The sequence below is a fragment of the Strongylocentrotus purpuratus genome, unplaced genomic scaffold (assembly GCF_000002235.5).
Source record: "Strongylocentrotus purpuratus isolate Spur 01 unplaced genomic scaffold, Spur_5.0 spur5_scaffold_6, whole genome shotgun sequence".
NCBI lineage: Eukaryota > Metazoa > Echinodermata > Echinoidea > Camarodonta > Strongylocentrotidae > Strongylocentrotus > Strongylocentrotus purpuratus.
In genome coordinates this window covers 44,811,549-44,832,527 of record NW_022145612.1, presented here as the reverse complement: position 1 = coordinate 44,832,527, position 20,979 = coordinate 44,811,549, and the positions used below count along the sequence as shown (strand labels likewise).

General features: G+C 37.7%; 1 protein-coding gene and 1 pseudogene across 1 annotated transcript; both read left to right on the top strand.

Moving 5' to 3' along the window:
• Nucleotides 1-3,296: 3,296 nt before the first annotated feature.
• On the top strand, nucleotides 3,297-13,622 carry LOC582965. Its single transcript, XM_011680533.2, has 4 exons — nucleotides 3,297-3,457; nucleotides 9,841-9,919; nucleotides 10,756-10,879; nucleotides 13,286-13,622. The coding sequence occupies exons 2-4, from the start codon at nucleotides 9,891-9,893 to the stop codon at nucleotides 13,505-13,507; spliced, it is 375 nt and encodes a 124-aa protein (XP_011678835.2). The 5' UTR covers nucleotides 3,297-3,457; nucleotides 9,841-9,890; the 3' UTR covers nucleotides 13,508-13,622.
• A 3,981-nt stretch (nucleotides 13,623-17,603) lies between these two features.
• On the top strand, nucleotides 17,604-20,221 carry LOC105445246 (annotated as a pseudogene).
• The last annotated feature ends 758 nt before the right edge of the window (nucleotides 20,222-20,979 follow it).

Here is a 20,979-nt window from a genome sequence, read left to right as displayed (position 1 = left end):
AGGCTGTTGCCCCCCCCCCCTCCCCCATCACAAAAATAAGAGAGAACGAAGGAAAGGGAAAGAAAAAAGAAAAAGGGGAGATACTGGCGAACTGATAGGGGGTAGGGGGCTTGTGGGAAATCAAATTTAAACGTGGTTTATTTCTAATTCCACAACGGTAGATTACAAATAATGCTGAAATGACATAATTTTCAGAGATTTTTCCTCACTTTTTAGTAAATTATACGTTTTTATGTGACAAATTCCTAAATTCACAGCCAGGCAAGAAATGTGATTCTTGAGATTCCTACATGTAAGGGCCCGAGGAATGGCGGGGATCGAGAGCCTCGAGCCCCCCCCCCCCCACTTTTTTTGAAAAGGTATATTAAAGAAAAATAAAAAAGAAAGAGAGCAAGAAAGAAAAAAGAGTTAACTGCCAGTGTCAAAAAATAATGAGGCATCAAAATATGCTCATCTGACCTTGATTAAATGCCTAAATCCCTCAAGCTTCCGGGGGCTCTGCTGGCCCCTGGATTCCAACTAGGGCCCTAAGGCGGACCCTTAGATGCTCATCTGACGGTAATTTAATGTCTAAAACTCCTGAGCCTCCGGGGGCTCCACCGCCTCGACCCCACCAGGGGCCCTAATGCGGGCCCCTGAATGCTTATCTTACCGTAATTTATAGCCCCTGAGCTTCTGGGGTCGGACAAGTTATCAAAATATGTTTATCTGACCGCAGGCGCGTAGCCAGGGGGGGGGGTGCTGTGGGGGCGGTCCCCGAAAATCGCCGTCAAAATAAAAAAGAGAGGAGAGAAAAGAAAGAGGGCGTAGGAATAAAAAGGAGCAGACAAAGAACATCTTTGAAATTCAGACAAGGATTAAGAGTAGAGAACGGTAAAACGCATCGTCTTCTTTCTCTAATGATTTAATAAAACGTCAAAGCTTCCGCGCTTCGCGCAGGAGGGGGAGGGGGGGGGACTGAATTCAGACAAGGATTAAGAGTCGAGAACGGTACAGCGAATCGTCTTCTTTCCCTCACAATCTTATGAAACGTCCAAAATTCCGCGCTTTGCGCGGTAGGGGAAAAACTGAATTCAGACGAGGATTATTATCGAGAACAGTATAACGGAACATCTTCTTTCTCTAATGATTTTAATAAAACCTAAAAGCTTCCGCGCTTCGCGCGGGAGGGGGGGGGGGGAAACTAAATTCAGACGAGAAATATTTTTCGAGAACGGTACAACGAATCGTCTTCTTTCTCTAATGATTTAAATGAAACTTAAAGCTTCCGCGCTTCGCGCGGGAGGGGGGACGAATTCAGACAAGGATGAAGAGTCGAGAACGGTACAGCGAATCGTCTTGTTTCTCTAATGATTTAATGAAACGTTAAAGCTTCGCGCACGAGGAGGGGGGGGGAACTGAATTCAGACAAGGATTAAGAGTCGAGAACGGTACAGCGAATCATCTTCTTTCTCTCATAATCTTATGAAACGTCAAAAATTCCGCGCTTCGCGCGGTAGGGGAAAAACTGGATTCAGACTAGGATTCAGAGTCGAGAAAGGTAATACGAATCGTCTTGTTTCTCTAATGATTTAATGAAATGTAAAAGTTTCCGCGCTTTGCGCGGGAGTTGGGGGGGGGGAACTAAATTCAGACGAGGATTATTTTCGAGAACGGTACAACAAATCGTCTTCTTTCTCTAATGCTTTTAATGAAGCTTAAAAGCTTCGCGCGGGAGGGGGGGGGGGCCTGAATTCAGACGAGGATTTAGAGTCGAGAACTGTACGACGAATCGTTTTTTTTCTCTAATGGTTTAATGAATCGCAAAAGCTTCCGCGCTTTGCGCGGGAGTTGGGGGGGGGGGGGGGGGTGGAACCTGAATTCAGACGAGGATTTAGAGTCGAGAACTGTACGACGAATCGTCTTTTTTCTTTAATGGTTTAATGAATCGTAAAAGCTGCCGCGCTTTGCGCGGGCTGGGAAAAACTGAATTTAGACGAGGATTATTTTCGAAAACGGTATAACGAAACGTCTTCTTTCTCTAATAATTCAATGAAACGTCAAGAGGGAGGGGAACTCGCCCCTCCCTGCACCCACCCCCCTCCCCGCAATACGTCACTGCTGGTCACCATTACGTACCAATATTTGGCTCGCATAATTTCACATTTGGGCCCCCCCCCTAAAGAAATCCTAGATCCGCGCCTGCCTAAAACACTTCCGCTTTCGAGAAAAATTGAATATCAAATAGCGCTTACAGTCATACAATGGTAGCTGTGACCATGAAAATCTCGGAATATGTAGTTCTGATATATAATTTACAAACGGGAATAGCCAATCGGTCAATTTTAGTCAAGAAACATTGTTTCATGGCTTAATTAATATCTTGACCTTGAGGGGAGCTATACAATATAAAGAGTTTATTATTTACAATTTCATAACTTTAGACTCGATTTCAACCGCGGCAATGATCACTGAATATTGTAGGATCGCATATGCTTCTAATATATTCATTTAAACCAAATTCAAGACCCCATACTAAAACTTTGTATTACTTTTAAGGTTTTCCTTTGGAGATGCCCCTTTTCTTCTAGAAAGTCCCCCTTTTTGTTATTCCCCCCCCCTCCAACTTTAGAAGATGCTCAGCCCTCTCGAGCGAGGCATGTCAACGCGATGTTGTCCGCACGAAGCGACTATTTTTCAGGTGCGAAAGCCCCGTGTTACACTTTAAGACGGTTAAGACCATGGTGCACTTTAAGACCTTAAAGGTAATACAAAGTTTTGGGAAATTTTGAAAATTGGGTGGATAGTGAATCTTTACAATTTTGATATATTTGGATGCCCCTGTGGATGTATTATAAGCACTAAAAAAAATAGCCCCTAAAACACTTCTTTTTTCGAGAAAAATTGAATATAATAATTTACCGGTGCTCCCGGTAAATTTTAATAAATTTCAAATAGCGCCTATGGCCGTACAATGGTAGTTGCGACCATGAAAATCTCAGAATACGTAGTTGTGATATATAATTTCCAAATGGGAATAGCTAATCGGTTGATTTTAGTCAAGAAATATTGTTTCATAGCTAAATTAATATCTTGACCTTGAGAGGGAGCTATAAACATAAGAAGTTTATTATTTACAATTTCATAACTTTAGGCTCGATTTCAACCGCGACAACGAACAATGAATGTTGTAGGAACGCATACGCTTCCAATGTGTTAATTTGAACCAAATTCATGACCCCATACCAAAAATTTGTAATACCTTTAACAGGCGCGCACGGGCGAGTTCATAACATTATTCATGTTTGTTACACGCAGACAATGTGATGGCTTGCGAATGACTCGTACTCCCAACATCAGTTTTCCGTTTAATTTGACTTAGGAGATGAACGTTGTTCCTCGATACCGGGAGAAACGCATTATTTTTGAAGACATTACGAAGGATCTAACAGATATTTTGTGTGGAGCCACTATTACGGTAAATATGTCATCATATCTTAGAGTAGTAGTAGAGATATCATTATTCATTCATTCATTTATAGCAACTATACGATTCCCTACATGATACGGTATATACATTTCTTTTAAGGCATGGGAAAAGTTATATCCAAAGGTTTACAGTCTATATAAACCAGCTCGCTGATCTCACATTTCTATTCATATTGTGTAGAATCCTCATGAGTTTTCTCATTCTATAATTTATTCCAAGTTGACCACCCAATATTCAAATGTGCATCTTCTTTTTTTATCTTCATATATCAAATTGAAATCCAACTACATTGTACCACATACATCTGTGAATCTTGATGTACACCTCCTCTTTCTCTCTCTCTCTCTCTCTCTCTCTCTCTCTCTCTCTTTCCCCTTTTACCAACATTTTGTTCCACCATATTCGTATTATTATGTATCCGTTGAGGGTAGTCATGCTATCAAGCTTTGCTTACTTTGTCAACCCTCCTGTTTGATGTTTTCGATTAGTTACTTTATTCGACATTATATTCTTTTGAAATGTGTAAAATTTGCAATGTTTTGTTTGTTATATATTTGTAAAAATGCAAAAGAAAAAGAAAATCAAACAGAAATAAATAAATAAATCAAATCAAATCAAATCAAAACTATTGGCTCAATAATGAAAATGGCTAATAAACTTATTACATAATATACGGATGAAATGTGATTTGAACGAAACTCTTTTGATTTGGGAAGAATTTTTTTCTCGTATAAAGTATGATTATGTTTACGAAATGATTTGAACGGTCTGCTTCATTTATTAATTAAGTTTACTTATTGATGATTCTATATTGCATTCATATGATAATAATACGTATGGGCGATTAAAAAAAGAAGGTAAAATTGGCATATGCGTATAGTGAGCTATCAATGTTATGTTATAGTAGTCAATTGACTAAACCGACAAAACTGTTTTTTCTTCTTCTTAGATAACGTAAAAAAGCCATTCTTTAAGGGTGCATGATAATTAGAAACCTGATTATTACTATTAAAAGTAACATTTTCTTTCTATAAAAAAGAAAGCCTGTATGTTGCATATGAAATCATATGAATTTCCTAAATTTTTTAATTCAATTCAAACTTAAAGGGATAGTTGAGTTCTGTTGCGGAGGACGCTACACAAAATATTTTTTTGTGAGATACTGAAAAAACTGAGTGTCAAATTTGAAAGAACATAATATTTAAATGACAAAATCATCTTTGTTTGATCAAAATCGCTTATGAGACGGCTGAAATATAACGATTTCTAATACTTGTGTACCACCACAAATATTAGATATTTTGAAAAATTTGAAAAAACCGATGAAAAAAACGAAACAATGCCTTTTTACGTTGTATTTCAGCCAATGCCGATGTTGGCTTTTTTGTTGGCATTTTCGTGTTGCTTATATAACCCACAATTAGCTGGCTCATGTATTGTTATTTTTAATTAAACAGTTAATTAACGGTCACCATGTTTTTTTGGAAGTGGAGCTGAATTGGTATGATCGTATTGGCTAATTTCACACATTTTGGGGACTAAAATTACCTTCATAGCAATTTAAGGTTCTAAAAGGGCACTATAAATGTCATAGATAAGAATAAGAGCAATAACCATGCACTTTGAAGGCATTTCGTTATTCTTTATAATCAAATCAATTCTTTATTATTATTATTTATTATTTTTTAGAGTCCCCAAAAAATCGCAACGACTCAGCCAGCCGCTGAATAAGCGGGGGGGGGGGGGGGGGGTTGAATTTAGTTTCCCTGAAAATGTTAAATCTCTGATTTCTTTAGCTGATATTATAGGAAAGTGAAACTTCGAGAAAATACAAGTATTGTAGTTGTAGTCACTCTCAAATTCGTCACAGTGGATACAAAGTCACAGTTCGTAGGGAAAAAAACTTGTCGGCCGACCGACTGTTTTTAAGACAATATCTTTTGTGTCGATCATAGTTCTATGTAGCTTGATATCTCACGGTAATTTTGAGAGAAAAGCAATGCAAGCAATGATTTCTGAATTGTAGCGACAATCGCGTTCGCCTTTGCTGTTCTTCAATAATATTTGACAAGCAGTATTAATTAATTTTTCAAGGACTCATGATACATTCGTTTAACAGTTGATTCTTTTGTTCGGATTATTTGGCGGGGAAAATGTATTATTGAAAATGTATTCGTAAATGTATTATTATTCTTATTTGTTCATCGTCTCTACGATGCTCTTTGAATCAAAAACAACTTTTAGTGTTAGGCTTCCTGAAAGAAATTTCAATTGTTGTTAAGACATTTTTGGCTGCACTCTGTAGATTATGATGATGTGTTTGATCTTTTTTTTCAATACAAGATCAAACACATGATGAAAATCTACTGGCTGCATGCCAATAAGTTCTTGACAACAATAACAAAATGTGAGCTAGTGCTATTCAGTGTGGCGTACACATGGCAATCACATGGTAGATAAAATTATGATCATCAGTACTGGGTCAAATAAATTAAAGAGAACTGAATTTGAACCCGGGCCATGGGCTACCCCCTCTCATTCTCTCTCCCCCTCCCTCCCTCTTCGTCGCCTTACTTTCCCCTCTTTTACCTCCCTGTGCATGCCTCGATAATACAGAAAATAAACAATAAGATTCTTCCTCTTCCCCTCCTTCTTCCTAGTACATGTAGTAGGGGTAGTATTAGAAGCAGTATCACAATAATAATGACAACAATTATTATTATGGTTGGTGGTGTTACTAATGTTATTTTTGTAATTATCAGGTGGGCTGTATATCGTACAGACCACCTTATAATTTCGTTAGAATTGCCTTTATTTATTTATCAGGTGGGCTGTATCTAATACAGACCACCTTATAATTTTGTTAAAATTGCCTTTATTATTAAGTGGGTTGTATCTAATACAAACCACCTTATAATTTTGTTAAAATTGCCTTTATTATCAGGTGGGCTGTATATCGTACTGACCACCTTATAATTTCGTTAGAATTGCCTATATTATTTATTTTACTTATTTCAAACCACTTTTTTGTAAGCACGATTACTTGAAAATGGATCAATCAAATGCCTTCAAATTCGGCACACATTATGTATAGGCATATGTACAAAACACAATAATGTTGTCAACAATGACCTTCACTGATGACGTCATCTAGGCGCCATTTTGTAATTTTTCCTGAAAATCAACTCATGATCATATCTTCATAACCAAAAGCCATTTTTGAATCATATTTATCATGATTAAGGTCCATATTCGTCCGGTTAATTTCAGGTCAAAAAACGCGCGCGTGCGCGTACGTCCGCAAAATATTAAAATGCTCAAAATAGTCTCAAAATAATTTTACATACGTTTTAGGCCATTTTAAGCTTTTTATAAAAAATCTCGCACACGCGCATGCGCTCGTGTTTTCGCGCGTTCTGGCATTTTGAAACAAAGAATCGCCAATTTTTCTTTGTCATCATATTTGGCACATTTTCCCAAGCATTTTGATACCTTGTTAACATATTTCTGACCATTAATAACTGAGTGAGCGTCCGTTTAAGATACACGTCCGTGCGTGCGAGCTCTTGTAATACATAGCATATGAGGGCAAAAACATGCCTATACAAAATCCATTGTAGCTCTTTAGGATGTAAGGTGACCCCAAATTTTGTTTCATATTTTGTAGAGTATGAATTGGAAATATGATTTCTTGTCTCATTTGACCCTCAATTAACTCATGACGTCATCATAATGGCCTCCGAACTCAAAATTCCAATTTGCATATTATGACATCAGCATATTTTTGGAAAATTGATTGTATCTCTGTAAATATTGATTGATTTTCTTCCAACTTTCGATATGTTCTAGCTGAGATAATTCACTACAAATGCATTGGACATAATTTTTCATTTCGACAAAAGCATCATGGCGTATTTTTGCGATTCAAGGAGGAATATCAATTTTTCACTTTTTGCGTGTATTCTCTATGGGACATGACTTTTTTTCAAAACTGGATTCTACATTCCCGTCTTTCGCGAGCAATATCTCCGTCGTTTTAGCTTCGTTTACGCTGAAATTCGAGTATGTTGTAGCTGAGACAATAAGCTATCTTAAATTTGTCCTTTATTTTGTCTCAAATTTTAAATAGACCAGCCCACCTATACTTGTTCAAAACAAGTATTACAAATCTAGTTATTATCATTGTCATCAACATTCATTCATTTCATTTCATCTACATTATTTCATGAAATGCATTCAGAAAATGAAGAAAAAAAAAGAAAAGAAAATAACCCGTGAAAAAAAAAATATTGTCGGCGAAGCATTTGTCGTAGTACTAGTAGCATTTGTATTTTATGGGACATTTTTGGGCGGAACAATTGTCGGCGGAGCAAATGTCACCGGAGCAAGTGTCGCTTCAGGCGGAGCAAATGTCGGCGGACCAACTGTTGGCGGAGCAATTGTCGGCGGAGCAAATGTCACCGGAGCAATCGTCGTGTTTTGCGGAGCAATTGTCGGCGGTGCAATTGTCGGCGGAGCAATTGTCGGCGGAGCAAATGTCACCGGAGCAATTGTCGGCGGAGCAAATGTCGGCGGAGCAACTGTCGTTCGAGGAGCATTTGTCACTGGAGCAATTGTCGGCGGAGCAATTGTCGGCGGAGCAAATGTCGGCGGAGCAATTGTCGGCGGAGCAATTGTCGGCGGAGCAAATGTCCCCGGAGCAATTGTCGGCGGAGCAAATGTCGGCGGAGCAACTGTCGTTCGAGGAGCATTTGTCACTGGAGCAATTGTCGCGTTTTGCGGAGCAATTGTCGGCGGAGCAATTGTCGGCGGAGCAAATTTCGGCGGAGCAATTGTCGGCGGAGCAATTGTCGGCGGAGCAAATGTCGGCGGAGCAAATGTCGGCGGAGCATATGTCGGCGGAGCAAATGTCGGCGGAGCAATTGTCGGCGGAGCAAATGTCGCGGAGCAATTGTCGCGTTTTGCGGAATAAATGTCGGCGGAGCAATCGTCGGCGGAGCATGTGTCGGGTTACCCCCGTGGTACATGTTGTCCCTCAAGACATTCGTCATTATTTTGTTATCATTACGTGCAAGTTTCCAACACGTTTTTTTTGTAACAATTTGTTTTAATTCTCAATTTTCTATTTTGTCCCATCAAAGAGAAACAATAGGGTAACGTTCATGATTGAGTAGAATTTCAGATAAGTTACGTTTTTCATAATTAACTATCCCATACATTATATATCGCCTTGAAGTTATCATCTTGTGGGTTTTTTAGTAAACATTTTCAACTTTGAATTTTCTAGAGTCTAGATTATCCTTGATGATGATAATAGTTGATAATAATAACAATAATTATGACGACGATAATGATAAAGATGGTGATGATATAAATGAAGGTATTGATGATAGTGAAACTATACTACTATACCACACCCACCACCACTACTACTACTAACTACTACTACCACTACTGCTGGTGGTGGTGGTCCTACTAGTGATGATAATAATGATACCAACAATATTAATAATGATTATAATAATATCAGAGAAGAAGATGACGTGTATCACATATTAAGAATCTTGCTCTACGATTGGTCAAAAGTAAATCACGTGATGAAAGACAGTTCGCCCATTATTGATGGGAGAAGCAAAAAGTTCGTTACACTGTGTAGATAGTACTACTATCTACACAGTGCAACGCACTTTCACTAAAGATAGAGGTACTATCTACAAAGGGCAACGCACTTTCACTGAAGATTTTCCAAAAGCGCACTAAAACAGGCGTAATAAAGCGCGCATTACCAATGAGCGCAATTAAAACAAACACATGCGCGCACCATACCCTCAAGGGGTTGGGTTAAACTGTTAAACTTTTTTGGTGTGAATTTGGGCATGGTGTCTTTGATGTAGATGCATACACGTCCTTTTCTTTTTGTAGTTAAATTGTTTTAGATGTGGAATATAAAGCAAATAATCACCTTTTGGTTTCAGGCGATGGCAAACTATCACTTCCTCATCGATCAGAATGTATACGCTATCTTTCCTCAGCTTCGCTTCGGAAGATAGCTACATCCATATCGCCTCGGAAGTGATAGTTTGTCCCATCACCTTTACCAACGGTAGTTATTTGCTTAATATGAAGAACTATGTAAGATTTCAGTCATGATTATCTCCCAGCATGCTTCAACATGTAACAAGGTCTTGATAATAGTTTTTCAAATGTGTAAAACATTAATAAACTTAGTACTTTACTAATTATTACCATTAATTGTATAAGACAAGTTTTACATTATGATCCCTTTTGTAATTGTTTTCGTAGACGATGTTTATAGAAGAGGAAAAGAAGAGAAATTATAAACAATTTTGTTTTCCTTTCTTTTTTCGAAGGTCCTGCGGACGTCACTTTAACTGAAGAGAGACCAACCCCTGGTTTTATCATGATGATTTTCCGAATCATTGGAAAGAGGTTAGTGGATTAAACAAAAACAAAACGTAAAATTAAGCTGCTTAGTAACCTCTTTGCTTACAATTGCACTTTCTGAGCTAGGGTGTTGATGCCAGAATAAAGTTTGGATAGAAAACCAGTGTTACTTCTAGAGTTATTGAATTAAAATTATTTAGAGGACCATTGTCTCTTTCACTAAACATTCCACCACTGACTTGAAAGCATTTTTGTGTTAATCATTATTAGGGATGAATTCTAGGTTTTTATGGCATTCTTAAAGTATCTCATATACATTAAGGGTAAAGACCAGTATTGGAAACGCCCCAATTTCAAAAAATGAAATGGAAGCTCTCATTACCAATCATGTGAAAGAATATGTTTTGACTTATACATGATGATACAAAATTTGCCGGGAAACCGCCTACTAATTCATATATTTGGTAAATTTGTTTCTATCATGGTCTTTGAGAGATATAGGGTGGTCCCATATACATCTTTCTGTGTATAGTGCTTGTAACTTTACGAAGAATGGGCCAAGTTTCTTATCATTTTGATTATTCCAGAACCTTGCAGATGCTAGATGCTAGATGATCAACCTTTTCTGATCGATTCCACAACGTTTCTTTCACAATGCAATCGCATGACCATAACTGGTCTTTACCTTTCAGATCGTTCTTTATGTGTATGTCTTTCCCAAACAACTAAACAGAGATAGAGAGAGAGAGAGAGAGAGAGACTGCACTCCACTATGTTCGCATAATATTTCTGTCATTTTATCTCTTACATTTTTACAGAAAACGATTCGTTTCATCGAATGCATTGGTTATCAATTTACGTGCTTTGTTAAACACTTTCAGGTATTCTCAGTTCTTGGTCACATACCCGTCCGTGGTCATGTTACTCGTTTTACTGGTGGTCATCATCTCGGCCGGCCTTGGTGTCCTTCTCAATGAATTATCTTCCTTCGATAACCCAACAAAGGTTAGATAATATTCTAGATATTGGTTGGCTTGCATTTTACTGAACATTGAAATTACACTATATCACTTTTGTAAGGGACACCCATAATGTATTTTGAATAATACATTACCTTTGGTCATTAACATTAAATTAGAAAGATTGGTTGGCTTAGTGTTTTTTTAATTTGATGTTGACTGTATGTCGATACTGTTCATATTATAGTTATTTATCTATTCATTTATTTGTTATTCAAAATCATTAATTTTGTAGAGGTGTCGTGGTCGAGTGGATACGTCGCCAGACTGTCGATCACAAGGTCCTCGGTATCGAGTCCCGCCGCGGCACTAATGTCCTTTGGCAAGATATTGATTTACATTTGCCACACTCAACCCAGGCGATGTAAATTGGTACCTGGCAGGACTTAATTCTTTAAAATGCTGCAGTGCTGTAGTGGCAGCTAGGCTAAAGCCGGGGTAATAATAAATGCGCCTCGGAATAGAATTTTTAGATACATGTAGACGTCGCTATTCAATTCAATTCAATTCAATATATTATTTCATTAAACAAAATCACATGTACAATATATTGAGAGGTGTACTGGATCATTAGAACCCGATAAAGCCGATGGCTTGAGGGAAGTGGGTGGACCCATATTACATAAATGACAAAAGTGGAAAATACAAAACATTAAAATTCACAATATAACAAAATGCAAGACGTAAACAATTTATTATTTTCCCTTGTAGTATTCCTCATACCACAGGCATTGTCTCAGAACCTAAACATTTAAAGCTAACAAATTGTTTTCTATTGCTGAGATAATTAACAAACCAGTTATGTGGTATACCACGTACGCCATAATTTTTCAATTTTTGTACCATTATGTTATGATTTAAGGTATCGAATGCCTTACTTAAATCAATATACTGTAATATATTCCTAAAGTATATATTTTGTTATCTAAACATGGGGTTATATGCTCTGAGGCGTGTACCAGGGCCATTTCCGTGGATTGGTTGGGTTTGAATCTAAACTGTTTTTTTGTTAGAATGCTATTTCTAGACAGACGGCTATAGAGTCTTTACAATATAATGCGTTCGAGGATTTTTGAATGAGTTGGAAGTAGAAATATAGGGCGATAGTTTTTTTTATTGAATTGGATCATTCTTTTTATAAACAGATATTACTTTAGCTCTCTTTAAGTTGTCTAGGTCAATGCCTATGGACAAATACAAATTGAAAATGTGTTTCAGAGGATAAGAAATATAATGTATAATTTTGTTCACAAAATTGGTACTTATACCATCCCACACGAGGAACTAGGTTTCAAATCCTTAACAAAAGGCTGTACAATTTCGCATTCACTTGTAGGATTAAAAAACAGAGATTTCGAAGTCCTGGGATTCAAGTATTCCGAAAAGTGGTTAGATGTTGACTGAACATCGTTGGCAACTGATGCACCAACATTAGTAAAATACGAATTGAACGAATCAGCCATTTCCTTGTCATAAGATATTTGTTTGATATTTTAAGATATATTGCGGTAGTTTAACCTTCCTATTTCTTCCTAGAATATCATTAATTGTTTGCCAAGTTTTAGTGAGATTCAATTTTTTTTTCTCCAAAAAGGTGTGCATAGTGCTTTCGTTTTGATAATCTAGTAATGTATTTCGATTTGTTACTATACATTTTTGTATAATGAACTGTTTTTAGACGATGTTTTTTTGATATATACTTCCGGAATAATCTCTGCTTCTTATTGATAGAACATAAAACCCTTGAGTTATCCATGGTTTTCTTGGAATATCTCTGTTTTTCCGTTGAACTTTTTACATATCCCAGACAGTGTATGTAAATATGCTTTATATGCTGAGTTTGTATCATCACATCTGTTCACACAAAGCCAATTATTCAGACTTAATTCCTTTGAAGGATTTCAATAATTTAATCTAGAAAACACTGACTCATTTGTTGTGAGATGAGAAGTACACTCCTGCTAACGAACACATTCTGTCAACTGGAAAATGGGGAGGTGATCGGAAACGTCACAATTAAGTTTATATAGAAATGCCTATAATTATTTTTTAGTAATAATAAGTTTTATTAAAAGAATTCTACTCAAGGTTGTCTATATGGTATTCTTGTAACATAAATTACTCATGCAATAACTTATATACATGATGGTTCAACGGTTTTACTGTCGAGTTCCCATGTAATGTCAGTAATATAAATAGGGCCCCATTACTGTACCCAAGCTTCCAAACTCTTGAGTAATGTTTGCTATCAATTCACTTCAGTACGAATGAAGGGAAATTGTTTTGTTCATCAGAAGAATATTGATTCAAGTGTAACAAGAAAAATTATCTTATGATATGAAGGAGGGTACGAGACGATTGACTTTCCTTCAATTGTATTTCATTTTGACAGGGATTCGAAGCCCGAGGAACAGTCATCAGTGGGCGATTGAAAGCTTTGAGGAGAATGCAGTATGGTGCTGATGGGGTCTACCCATGCCCATCATCATCTAACAAATCAGATGGCGACATGTGTTCTCATCGTGTAACCAGAGACATCCAAAACCAAACTCTAGATGATGATGTACTAGGTAGCTGCACCCTAGATTGTAAGAATAAAATATTTGCTATTTGACCAAAACCTTCTTATGCCACGAGACTAGATATTTCTCCCCACAGTGAATAATTTACATGAAATGACATGATTTTTACAATTATGTCCTTCCACCTCTAGAAACCAAGTATAGGAAACCGAAACATTGAAACAATTCAAATTCACAAAAATGGAGAAGAAAAAAAAACGAAAAAAAAAACGAAAAAAATACGAAAAAAAAATATCAAAATCAAAATCAAAATTGTAACTCATAATTATATATACTAATAAAGTTACTCATGGACATACGAGGTAGGGGGAGGGTTCTCCCCCCAAAAACAACGAGATTTCTGACGTTTCGATATTCGAGTACGGAGGAGCCCGAATATCATAAAAATGTGACTGTACGCCTATATGAAGCTGAGATAAGGAAAAGATTTCTGGTAAATCGCGTAGGCTTTCTACAAAAAGGACACTGCCGCCATTTATTGTCGAGTATAATTTCTTTTCAGCGGGGGGGGGGGGGGGGGGGGGGGGGGGGAAGTGGGGGGACGTGGGGGTGGCATACTACATATATAGTAAATGTTTTAAATTATATCGTTTTAAAGTATATTGTTCTTGGTATCAATACCTGATTAAAAGATTACAAACGTGTGATAAAGAAGGTGAGAAAAAAATTAACAGCCCGGTTTATTTAATTTTCGAAATTATGAACCATAAAAATCATCGCTTTATATTTTAAATTAGGACTTACGAAAAATGTTCCATTTTCATAATTATAAACCCCACCTCACCATCGGGAATGCAAAATCATATCACCCTTATTTAATTCTTTTTCTTTATAAAACGGCAAATTCTGATCTTTTAAAAAGGCGAACGATTAAAAAAGGAGCTTCTATGCATGTATATTGAAGGTATGACTAGGGAATCATTATTTATCATGTATTTCCTCTTTCGCACAAGCTGCGCCTTGAGCATTTGATTGATTGTCAAGTGGATTTGACGCCTTACAAATCTTATGAATTATGACATTTTTTTTTTCTAAAGATCGAGCTTGCTACGGTGAATTAATAACTCATGGAAAAAAAGATCTTTTCATGGTTAGGGGTTTTTCACCTCGCCTCACTGTTGACTTTTGTGGAGCGAATACAAAAGAAAGTTGGCTCTAACAAAAAGAATATGAAATGTGGTGAGGTTTCATGCGCGTGATTAACTTGGACAGGGAATCTAGGGGAATTTCCCATTAAAAAACAAGATTATTATGAACTTTAAAAAACTTCACAATCATCTTTCTTTTTAATAGAAAATTCTATAGCTCTTTTTAAAAAGTGGAATGGAAAAAAATTTCTAAAGAGGAATCAGGATATACAGTAGGTTTGCGGTTGCACCATGTGTGTGAGAGAGAGAGAGGTTTGAGCAGTCCTGAAAAAGGACTCTGACTCGGTAATCTTTCTTGGAGGAGTGTAGTCCTGAAAAGGACTGTTTGTTATCTTTCTTAGCATATAGTTCTCAGGAGAACTATAGCGCTTGGAGAGGATGAGTGCCTCGACGTTTCGAACAGGTTGACTATCCGTCGTCAGATTACCGAGCCAGAGTCCTTTTTCAGGACTCCTCAAACCTCTCTCTCTCTCTCACACATGGTGCAACCGCAAACCTACTGTATATCTACATCACCATGCAAGCCGACACTTACAAGGAATCAGGATGTATGTCGAGATTATGAAATGGGCGTTTTTCCTTTTAACGAAAGAAAAAGTAGGGGACAAAAATAAATCATTCTGACATTTTCTTTTTCTAAAGAACGAGCTAACTATGGCAATTAAATAAATCATTAAACTAAACATCTATTGAGTTCTGAGGAGCAAATACAAAAGAGAGTTCCCTTTAAAAGAAAGAATAGAAATGTGGCGAGGTTTCATACGCCTGATTTAGCAGAGGACGCCAAGGGGAATCTCCCATCAACAAACAAATTATTATGAACTAAAAGGTGTGGGAGGAAGGGTCCATCATTCCACGGTAGGGATTTGTGTTGTTGCATTTTTCTGCCCGAAAAACGGTATGATTAATAAGTGCAGTGTCCTACCTACATATGCGCCGGAAGTGTGGGGGGGGGGGGCGGGGGGCAGGGAGCGCTCGCCCCAACCCAAAAAGTTGGGGGGGGGGGGCAAAACACACTTTTTTTAAAAGCAGTAAAGGAGTAAAATGGTTTGTATTTTTCAACCAAAATGAACATTAAAAATAATAAAAATTTATTTGAAGCACATATACATGATATTCCATTCAAAGAAAAGGAAAGTTTACAGGAATTAAATTTCCTATTCATTCCGCATGTCCCTATACTGGCGTACTGATAGGGGGGTAATTGTAATCTGAAACCAGTGATTTACAAAATTAATGTTGCTGACATGACATGAAGGTATTTTTTGGTAAATCATACCTTTTTATGCGTTTGTTGGAAAATTACAAATTCCCAAATTACAGTCGGGCGAAAAAATATGTTTATTGAGAAACCTTCATGTCAGAACGTGGGGGCTCGGGGGTCGAGCCCCCTTCATATTTTCGAAAAGTATGTCAAAAAGGGGAACAAAGACAGAGAGAGAGAAAAAAAACGAGTGACCTGCCAATGTCACAAATGAGGTATTAAAATATACTCATCTGACCGTAATTAAATACCTAAAACCCCTGAGCTTCCGGGGGATCTGCCCCTGGACCCCCTAAGGGCTCTCAGGTGGCCCCTGGATGCTCATCTGACTGTAATTTAATGCCTAAAAACCCTGAACTTCCGGGGGCTCAGCCCCCGGAATTTTGCCACGACATAGATCTCATCACCATGGTATTTTTCAAAACATATGTTAATGATACATGTACATGTAGTTTAAGTATAGATAAAGTGCATAAACTGGAATATGAGGAGATGTGGATAAATTGGAGAAAGATAGAGCGTAGAGAATACTCGAAAAGTGTAGGCAAGAGAGATTGAGAGAGGAAGAAAGGGAGAATGTATAGCAATCAAGGGATGACTCGCGAGATAGCCTAGTTACGAAATGAATCCTTTATAGAAATTTGTCTTGAGAGGAAGTAGAAAGTTTTTTTAAAACAATAAAATGAAGTTTAGTGTAAGTATGAGAAAAAAAAAATCGGACATAGACTGAATGAGAAAGTTATTAATTTTTGAAAATCGAGATCAATACATGTAATTAGATGGGGAATCTCCAACTGGCATTTATGTGCGATATACACTGCAAGGATAACTTCCATTTGAAGTGTGCACAAAATGATTGGAAGTGTTGATTTTTCTTGATTATAAAAAAAAGGAACAGATATTATCAAGTAAAAGTATATCGCCCAAACTATCATATACCATCGTACGTGAGAAAATTGAATTATTTTATTTTGTGTAGACAACTTTTAGAGTTCTCCCACTTTTACTTTGACAAGTGCCCTTTTTCTCTGCAAAAGTGCCCCTTCCACTCCTAATAAGTGCCCCTTTTCACCTTTGGTGTGTGCCCCTTTTGTTTTGACGCGTGTCCCTTTTCCCTTATAATAACTGCTCCTTTTCCTTGTGATAAGCCCCCCCCCCCCCATTTCTTTCATGAAAACCTCTTTCCCTTCTCATGAATGCCCCCTTTCATATCTGATAAATGACCCTAACACAATCTAATAGGTGACCCTTTTCCTTGCCATATATGTCACTTTCCATTCTCACAAGTGCGAGAAGTGCTCATTTTCACTTTTGATAATTGCCCCTATTCAAAATCTGAGTGGTGCCCGTTTTACTTTGACAAGTGCCCCCTTTTCCTTGTTATTATTGCCCCTTCTCCTTCTATCTGATAATTGCTCCTTTTCCTTTCTCTTTATAATATGCGCCCCTATAGAGCGACTTAGAGCAATATTTTCATTCATTTTCCCCAAAAGCTCGCTCACATTTATAATGGGTATTCAGTCTTTTTTTTTTATCTCTCATTCACTCAATTCAATATCATGTATAAATAATGTAAAAATCGAGACCGAAGGATGCATTCATAATTTCTCACAATAATCAAGCGGCGATGCATTTTCCTATGAAACCGTGTCGACAGAATGATATTGAATATATCATATCTTTACAATTCTTTTTTTATTCTTCCGTAGTTTCATCTAGGTTCAAAATGGTCTACCGATCTACCGACTCAATGGAGATGTTCACTTCTACTGGCATGAAAGCTGTGTGTCAACATGACAAGGAAAACTTTCGCAGTTACGTCGGTTTTGATCAGATCTGCGATTATCGTACAAATGGCAGTTGTTGCCCTTCGATATCATTAGGACAAGTGACATCATTGATGGTTGGCAAAGAATCTTGCGATGACATTGATGACAGTGATGTACTAGGAATGAAACAGCTGCTAGAGGAATGCATTGCATTGTACTCAAGAGGATGCCTTGGCGGTGATGGTGGCTCTATTTGCAGTGATGTTCCTGTAAACTGTTCAGCTAACTCCGGGGTATACACCATATTCCACTATCTCACCCCGAAGAACTTTGCACTGCAAGTAGCGAAAGGTGCCTTTGATCTGCAAACTGTCATGGTGCTTCAACCTGTGCCAAATTGGGATCAAACTTTATATGACATATATACCGATAAACCTCGACTAACCGATGATGCAGTACAAGTTGTCGCCATTGGTGGAGGATTTAAATTCGGTTTATTTGGTGATTACCTTTTATCAGACTCCATCTATATCGGTTTCGGATGCCTTGCTGTAGTGGCCATCATTTGGATGTATGTGGGTTCATTGTTTGTCACAATTATGACTATGTTTAGCATTATTATGTCGATGGTTGTAGCTTACTTTCTCTATCATACTATCTTTCGATTGGTTTTCTTTCCTTTTGTCAATGTAATAACAGCAGTGCTAGTGATCGGTGTAGGGGCCGACGACTGCTTCGTTTATGTCGACATCTGGAAGTTGGCCAAAAAAGAACATGGTGGTGGTCGAGAGAATCGAGTATTAGTACTTCGTGAGACTCTGAAACATGCCGTGACCACCATGTTTGTTACAAGTCTCACAACGGCAAGCGCTCTCTTTGCAGGATGCGTCAGCAGCATCACAGCAGTTCGATGCTTTTCTGTCTTTGCTGGTACTTCCATTTTGGTAAATTTCGTCCTCACAGTTACTTGGATACCAGCGGCAGTCATGTTTCATGAGAAATATTTCATATGCGACGAAGAGGGGCAAGAAGGATTATGTAGATGCTGTGGATTATGTTTTTTCCCGGGGAGAATATACGACCATGTGAGCAGAGTTGGCAGGAAGTTGTTCGAAGAGTACTTGCCAATTATCATTGTTAAGTTACGGTTCCTGTGGATTCTACTTCTAAGTGGTCTTGGAATAGGTGGGTTCTGTGTAGTGTTCGTGGAGCCACGCCTCCGTCTCCCATCCCAATCTGAATTTCAGGTATTTAGGAAAAGTCATATTTTGGAGCAGTATGACCAGGTCTACAAAGAGATGTTTAACTTTGAGACTGATTCGGAAAACACAATGCCGGCTTATATAGTTTGGGGAATAGAACCTGTAGATAATGGGAACCATTGGGATCCAGATTCCGATGGAACTACAGTCATTGACAAGAACTTTGATGTCAAATCACCCGAAGCTCAAACATGGCTTTATAATTTCTGTACAGATCTTAGAAATGCAAGCTTTCATGATAATAATATGGCGACTGCGCCGAACGAGTTTTGTTTCATTGATTTATTCAAAGGTTTCATGGAGAAAACGTGCTTAGGAGATATTTCTCCATGTTGTGGCCAAAGAACATTCCCATATTCGTCCTCTCTTTTCAATCGTTGTGTGCCTTTATTCTACGGTATTGTGTGTCAGGATTTGGAAGCTTGTGGAAGCTATATACCTGGTTTATGGTTTAATTCAGATAATGAAGTAGTTGGAATGGTCCTCGTAATCAAAACAAGTATCAAGTATTCATTGAGCTATGACACCATTGGTCAATTTTGGTCTGATGTAAATGGTTTCATAGCAGATCGAATGGCTGAAGCACCTACGGGTCTGCGTCGGGGATGGTTTATAAGTGAGTCTGGCCTGCAGATGTCGTTCTTTGATCTGCAACAAGGTTTAGCTAGGGGAACACCACTCTCTGTAGGCATGTCGCTCGTTTTCGCAGCTTGTGTCCTTTTGATGACTATCAGAAACGTTTTAGTGACCATTTACGCGATGTATGCCATTGCATGTGCCGTGTTTGTTGTAATCGCCTCGGTGGTTCTACTAGGATGGGAACTCAACATATTTGAGTCAACTGTCCTCTCTCTAGCTGTTGGTCTATCAGTGGATTTCACAGTTCATCTAGGTGTTGCTTACCGTCAGGCAACCGAATCAGACAGGACATCTCGGTCAATGCATGCATTACAGACACTTGGCTCAGCTGTTACACTCGCAGCACTTACCACCTTGGTTGCAGGGGGATGCATGTTGCCTGCCACAGTACTCAGTTATGTTCAGTTGGGGACATTTCTAATGATAGTCATGGTTGTCAGCTGGGTATACGGACTGTTCCTATTTATATCACTTTGTAGGACCATTGGCCCGCAAGGGATGTTTGCACAAATCTCAAAATCATGCTGTTGTCGTGAACAAAACGTGGCTGAAAATAACCTAGGAGTAGGAATAACAATAGAGGAACATGTACACGCACAGCATGTCGACACGAGTGATGAAAGAATACAGCGTTGACATAAAATAATCATCGATATGGGGCGAAGAAGAATATCCTTCTTGATAAAATTATTTCCATAGGCAGGTGGCCGATAAAATGATAGAGATTACAGTCTAAGCTTTAATCCTGATACTGAGTCAGACAACCAACGAACCAATCAATCAATCAATGTATCAATCAATCAATCAATTCATAAATAACTCAATCAAAAACCCAACTGATGTGACTAATGAAAATAACTGCAAATATAATGGGTTTTTTTTAAATGAACGATTCGCGATACCAGCTAGAAAAAATACTAATGGTTGCCAAATCTGGATGTTGCAGTTTTTAAAAGGAGTGTCACTCATTCATAAAATATCGACATATTTTTTAAAGTACTTTCCAATTGTATTCCAATGGCAATTTAGTTGTAAGACTGCGACAAAGGAATTTGTTTAATAAAATCCCTTCTATATATATATATATATATATAATTTAATATTAATTTATTTATTTATTCAAGTTTTATTTAAAAAAGATGAACTTCAGAAATATTATCAGAATTATTTAAAATGAAAGGATCGTCAGCATAAGTGAGATTTCGGAATTATAATGACATTTTAAATTACTAAAATCATTAATAAACAAACAAAAAATCAATGGGCCCAGAATTGACCCTTGAGGCACCCTGGATTTAACAGTTAAATACTCGCTACAATGATTATCTAGTAACACAATGATGTCAACCAATTAAGTAAGATATAAACCATTCATACAGTCACACTGTTACTCATGCCATAGAAAATTAGTTGAACAAGTAT